This window comes from Nelumbo nucifera, chromosome 3 (genome assembly GCF_055504915.1).
Source record: "Nelumbo nucifera cultivar China Antique chromosome 3, China Antique-T2T, whole genome shotgun sequence".
NCBI lineage: Eukaryota > Viridiplantae > Streptophyta > Magnoliopsida > Proteales > Nelumbonaceae > Nelumbo > Nelumbo nucifera.
This window is the reverse complement of record NC_142651.1, coordinates 31290774-31297854: the sequence shown is the minus strand read 5'-3', so window position 1 is coordinate 31297854 and position 7081 is coordinate 31290774. Positions and strand designations below refer to the sequence as shown.

Genomic DNA, 7081 nt, shown 5'->3' with positions numbered 1-7081 from the left:
ATGTCAATATCCAAAACCCTATTTGGGTTTTGCCTGATGACATTATTCTCTGTGATTTATGCGGCAGAAACCCACCACCCAAATAAAAAATCAAGCGAGGTGACAGTGAAACCAACGGCCTACGAAATGCTTGAGAAGTTCAATTTTCCAAAGGGGATTCTCCCAGAAGGTGTGAAGGGATACGTGCTTCATGATGATAACAGATTTGAGGTGTTCCTTGATGGGGACTGTGAGTTTGAGGTTGAAGGATACAGTCTGTATTACAAGAGTAAGATTACAGGAACAGTTGGATTTGGTTCTCTGAAGGATTTGGACGGTGTGACTGTGAAGGTTTTGTTTATGTGGCTTGGCATCACTGAGGTGAATAGAGGAAATGGGAATATAGATTTCTATGTTGGACCTCTGTCTGCATCTTTCCCACTCTACAATTTCGATGTGAGCCCCCGATGCGGTTGTGGATTTAATTGCCTTACCACGGTATCAATTTCCTGAAGACAGGACATGCTTTTTCTCTTTCATTTGTTCATGGATGAATGTGTTGTCTTGTATAAACTGAATTTGGTTTGCTTGAAGAATTAGTATATAATTGGTGCTAGTGGTGAGAAACTGAGAATTAGCCATATCTAGGTTCTCTTTCATCAGAAGCTTGTTGGGCATCTTCTTTCCCCTTTGAAGAAATGGTGATCTAAGGAGTACAAGATACCACTTTCTTCTATGCCTTATTTATCTCTCTGTTCACATTTTCCCTGCTTTTTTCTTTTCTTATTTAGGAATATCAACCGGCCCCTAATTCAATTTTGATATATGAGATCGAGTTGGCCTATTGATCCATAGATCTTTGTTTTTTTTTTCTTTTTGATAAATTTCCATACATCTTTATTCTACTGTGAAAGAAAAGAACTCGCTTTATGTTCAGATTATTGGGGATAATTTTGAGGAGTTAAGACACTATGGAGATCAGTTCTTAAATGCTTATTTTATTTGCTTTTACTTCCCTCAGGGAGTTTCAGGTTTAGTTGATCTTGGGATTATTAACCAGAAGTTTATTTTGTTATTTTAGTTCTTACATAGATTAATGAATAATATTCTGAATTCCAATTGAATTGGCCATATTTCGTAGGAACCTCCATTACTTGAAATGGCTGGAAAGTGGAAACCCTTCTTATTTTAGCATTGATTACATGCTAATACCTCTGCTCAGAAAATGTACAGAGATTTCCTGTTTTCAGCTACTAGTTATCATTTGTGTATCCTTTTTTGTGAATTGGCTTAACCTAAGTATATGCATATTCAAGGAACTATATTGATCATCATTTTTTTATTTAGTTGGGTAATTAAATTCATTTCTCAAGAAACATATAGAAGTCAAGCATAATTTTGATTCCACCCTAGGTTTTCAAATTAACAGCCTACTTCCTAAGGGGAAGAAAGACATTTATCAGAAACATAAATACATTGAGAGGAACTATTTAGTTCTAGAAATTAAATTTTGTTAGATTTTAGATGGAGTATATTCAAGAGTTTAGAGTGCATTGTTGCACTGAAATGGATTATACACTACATCAGGATTGTATTTGAAGGGGCACTTAAGCTTCCTAGACACCTAGTAAGCATGTCAAGTAGAAACATAGAAGCTTGTGCATGCTCTTGTAACATACATTCTGCAAATCTTCTTCCTTGTCAAGTTCCAACTTATTAAGAGCTAATACTAAGACAAATCTGGTAAGGTGCAGAGAAAACATCATGATTTTTTATTTTTTTGTAAATAGAGAAAACATTATGAATGAAAGAAATCATTCTGGAATCTGGATAAACAACCTTGTGACTCTGTACCTTTTGAATCGCCCTTTACATCCCTCCACCCCAGTAATCATTAACAAAATAAAATTCATTTATTATAATAATCCCATACAGTTTTCAAGTAATCTAAATCACCTGAGACTTGAATCAGTTGAAGACTTAAAGATGACTTCGACAACAATGTGATAGTGTTCAAGATCTTAAGTCTTGCTCCTCATCTATACTTGAACAAATGTTAGAAATTTTTCAACTGAATTCAGCCCCAATTGTCTCTTGGCTTCCCAATATAAGAACATATTGTTGCATATTGCTCTGTCATCACTCATCACCATTTGTATAATGTGGAGTGGTGTTTGGAAACCACAAGGAAAAACTCTAGTTCATAAGATTCTTAGGTGGCTGGCAATGGCTACTTATTATATATATATATGGTATGTAAGGAAAAAAAAAAAAACTGTTTCAGCAAAATACCATTCATGTTCAATGGATATATACTTTGCCGTGTCAACACAGCCATTACTACCCCTGGTTATATTACAAAGATTTCAAATCTAAAAACAAATTGCGTCAGGAAAACTTCAGCCAATGAGATATTCAATAAAAGTAATAGATTTTTGAAAGGTAAAAGATATAATTGTATTGATAATGGGAGAAGCTCATGCTAGATACAAAAAACCCCTCAAGAGAGAAGGGGACAAGCAATATATGCTATACGGTAAAAAGATGATCAATATGAGCAATATAGATCATATACAAGTTCTCAAAACAGAGGGAGCCCAACTATTTGTCTCCAATGATCACAAACAAGAGAATACGAGAGGCCCTGGAACTATTTGATGGACATCAGTCCTTCCACTCTACCAATCACTGCCATATTATTCCACTCTACCAAAGGCAGAAATGATTGACCAAGGGAAGTCCTCTGGCCATCAGATAATCAATAGTTTGACAGTGCTGCCAAAAGTTAATGAACTTGAAACACTGGAAATCCAAGACTTGTTGGAGGCTGTAACACATCCATCAGTGGAGGAATTAGGGGTTCAGAGAATGAGTTGTAACACATCTTTTGTACTCTTTTCTTCGGCCTATTGTCAAACACATTTAGGGCAGAAGATACCCTATGCAGCTTCAGAGGATGAGCGGTGCTACCACCTTGGCCTCACAAATGTCACCACGGGCAAGGGTTATCAAAGGTCTCTAGAGGAACACAGAACATAAACCATACGACTCCCCCCACACTCAAATCCAAGACTTGGGATCGTTCATTTGTCCACTTCATATGTAGAAGAGGAAAAAACACCAAAGCAAAGAGGAAAAAAAAACCCTTAATAATCCTTTGTTCAACAAATCAATCTTCCGAAAACCACTAAAGCATAAATATTTAAACACATAAACAACAAAAACATAATAAATCAAACAAATCAGATTATTATCACCAAAGCAAAAATATTTAAACACATAAACAACAAAATAAAGAAGAAGACACCTTCGTTTGAAGAAGAAGAAAAAGAAGAAGAATGACTATCTGGAGCTTGGATTCACCAGTGGCACTTCCTCCTTGAGAAAACACGAAAATTACTATGTTTTCTGGGTTTGGGGTTATCAGGGGTAGTATGCATCATTTCCAAAATATTGTAAGGGCAGTTTCAATTATGCACCGGATCTGAAACATGTCTGATTGCGTTAAGAGCCAACCCAAGCGTTACAGTTTTCAGATTTGAAAATAATATTCAAATCAAGTTTAAGAGGAGAAACCAAGTGTGAGGATCTGAAAAGCAATATTTTAAAATTCAAATATCTGAAAAGTGCAATCAAACGCCTCCTTAATAGGTAGCAACCATTGAAAATTTATGCCAATACATCTTGTTTCCTATTGTACTATCATATTATAAATCCTATGGTTCTCTCTTGCTTCAACAATCGTTGTTTGGCTATAAGCTTTCAACTAATCATGCTTTTTTACAGGGATTATTTCTTTTATGCATCTCAAGGACCTTCTACAATCCCACAATTCATGTGATTTCAATCAAGGAGGTCCCACTTTAGGGTATATAGACTGTCATATTAGAATCTCTATTCACAAGTTCTTGGCCACATGGCAAATGAATCAGGTATTCATGACTTTGGCATCTCAAACGTAGAGATCACTAGACAGATGAGATGCCTAATAGATAAACAACTTAAAACTAGACATGTTGTTAATGTTGAATGTAAAACCATAAAAAAGAATAGGGTAAATTACAATAACCCACATTTGCTATGACAATGTCGTAGCCCTGCATTGAAACAATTGAATCAAAGCCTTTGATTTGTTACCATGGCCCCACCTTGAATCTGATTAAGTGGTTTCGTGGTGAGGCTACTACAATACATCTAAGGACACGATTTTCTATTTTAACCCTGAGCTGCAAGAGTGTCATAGCACAAATGAATTCAAATTAATGCTACATATAACACTTAGGGGATCATGACACCCTTGAACTTTATTTTGTGATAAAGACACCTTGTACTTCTAGATTTCATCATTTTATCCCTTGTCACTTGATTGTACGCTTATATGTTTTTAAAACCCTAAATTACCTTAGATTATTTTTAAGACCATGTCCTTTTAACCCTTTTTTTACCTCATACATATTTCTCTCGATAACGATGGGTATCAACTCGTGCTCTTTATGGAAATGCTATTGAATAAGTAATTCATCTTCAATGCTAACAAGCTGTTAATCTTCAAATACTATTCTATGATTAGAGGGTGATCATGGTTCAAATTATTGATACTTTCAATATGTAAATTTTGCATATTAAATTGGCTAATCAAAACTATAATTTTTTAACTTTTGGTTTGTCTTGACAAGGTCTTGACACATCATTTAACATTTTAAAACATTCAAATTACCTATTTCTCATTAAAACCATATTGGTGATATATAGTTAACAATAGGATACACGCAATATAGAGCATATCGTATCAATACTTTGAACCTTGGGTGTAAACATGAAAGTTTAGCACCTATAGTAAAAAAATGAGAGATAATTCAAGCCTACATTGAGCATTGGACCTCATACCTTTAAGTATACTATATTTAATATGTATAATATTTTATATTTTAATAAATATAATATATGTATAAAATATAGGGTCATTTACTAAGACACCCCCTTTAGTTTATCATATTAATTAAAACACTCCTGTAATGTGCACGGTTTTTCTTATGATATGTCCATAAGGAACCGTGTGCAATTTCATCAACAGATGATGATGTGACTCATAAAATTGAAAAGGGAATGGCCTTATGGAACCTTTGTCACTAGGTGGTAATGGATCGAGCTCAACCAATCATCTAACTATTGGAGTGGTTGGTTAATAGTTTCATTTAAAGTTTGTTTGTCCCGTTGCAGTTGAACTTTTAAAGCCAATTAACCTTTATACGTTCTCATCTAGTTGGACACATTAGACCTCGAGCACCAAATAGGATTAGATCCCAAGCATGCTTCATTACAATGATCATATGATGATATTTGGCTCATAAAATCAACACAACTCCTAATATAGCAACTATTTATGCAACTAGTCCCACCACACCACCATTAATGATTGTAGTGCCAATAGACCTGGCAATTGGATTGGGTGGGTTGAATTTGAGTTGGGTTGAGGCATTCTTAGGTTAAATCTAGATTGAGTCAATGAAGGTTAGACCTTTGTAAGCACCCAATTTTTTCTTGGTCTCCTTTTTAATCCATCTCTCATATTCCAAATGTCCGATCAGACTTTGCCAACTTTTTTAGAATATGCCAATACCCTCAAATTCACTATTAAATCTATAAGATTCCCTTTCGATAGTTCCGATTATGCTACATCACCATACCTGTTACCCAATTAGACCCCATCACATGAAACCAAACCTTCAAACAACCAATCACACCAAATTTTAGCCATAAATTCTGTGATATCACCGTTCATCCATCAGAGATTCTATTATGATACATCTCACATTACGATACTTCTTGAACAAAAAACCTATGATCCACACATCTTTGACATGACCAAGCCCTTTTCACAACCCTGTAATTCAAATCCATGCTACTCTGCCAAGCTTAAACCTAAAATTTTCTTATTTACCCATCCATCAAACCAAGATTCCATTTTGAGACTCCAAATATCCCAAGATATCCGCCGCTTAAATTTCCGATCAAAAAATCCCCATTTTTCCCTTCATACACAAATATTCTAAATCAACCACTCTCGTTGTTCGCTATTCTCAAAATTTTAGATCTCGATCACGACATCCCTTCCAAGACAAAAAAATCTCACCAAAACCTTCATCGACCATTTGACTGACCATCTGACAAATTTCAAACCCAAAAGTAGCCATTTTACCTTCATCTAACAAGATTTCAAATAGACGGTCCTCATTGACCACCACTATCCAAATCCAAGATCTTCATCAAGGCACATCATCCAAGACCCCCAAAACATACTAAAACCTATCAACTTCCCAATGAACCAAATGTTCAACATCAGACCTCAAAATGTCCATTTTGCCCTTCATCCAAAACGATTATAAACCAACGATCCTCATTGACCGCCACTCTCCAAATCAAAGATATCCATCATTACACATCATCCAACATCTCCAAATCCCATAAAAACCTCCCAATCGAAGATCTATCACGTTTCATACCCTAAAATGACCATCTTACCCTTCACTTAAAAAGATTCCAAATGAGTTATCCTCGTTGTTTGATACTCTCTAAGTTCAAGATATCAATCGTTACACATCATCTGACACCTTTAAACCCCATCATAACCTCCTAATCGATGATCCATCACATTTCATACCCTAAAATGACCATTTTACCCTCCACTTAAAAAGAATCCAAATGAGCCACCCTTATCGTCTAATACTCTCCAAATTCAAGATATCCATCGTTACACATCATCTGACATCCTCAAACCCCGTTAAAACCTCCCAATCGTCGACCCGTCAAACTGAAGACCTTAAAATGACCATTTTACCCTCATCTATAAAGATTTTATATTGAGGGCTCTCATTAGTCGTTACTCTCCTATTTCAAGATCTGCATTACGGTACACCCTCTGATACACCTAGACTATGCCATCACCTTCTTAAGCACTTGGATAAACCCTCCTCCATTTTTTTTAAACCCAAAATGACCATTTTACCCTTGGCCCTCATTGCTTGACACACTCCAAATCATAATTTTTCACTATGGCACACCTTTCGAGGTCATCAAACCCCATCGTTACCCTTTTAGGACA

At 35.6% G+C, this 7081-nt stretch overlaps 1 protein-coding gene across 1 annotated transcript; it reads left to right on the top strand.

Moving 5' to 3' along the window:
* Positions 1–492, top strand: LOC104589038 (uncharacterized). Its single transcript, XM_010247250.3, has one exon. The coding sequence runs from the start codon at positions 1–3 to the stop codon at positions 490–492; it is 492 nt and encodes a 163-aa protein (XP_010245552.2).
* Positions 493–7081: the final 6589 nt, after the last annotated feature.

Coding starts and splice junctions, on each gene's coding strand:
- LOC104589038 (XM_010247250.3), top strand. CDS start 1: ATGTCAATATCCAAAACCCTATTTGGGTTTTGCCTGATGACATTATTC.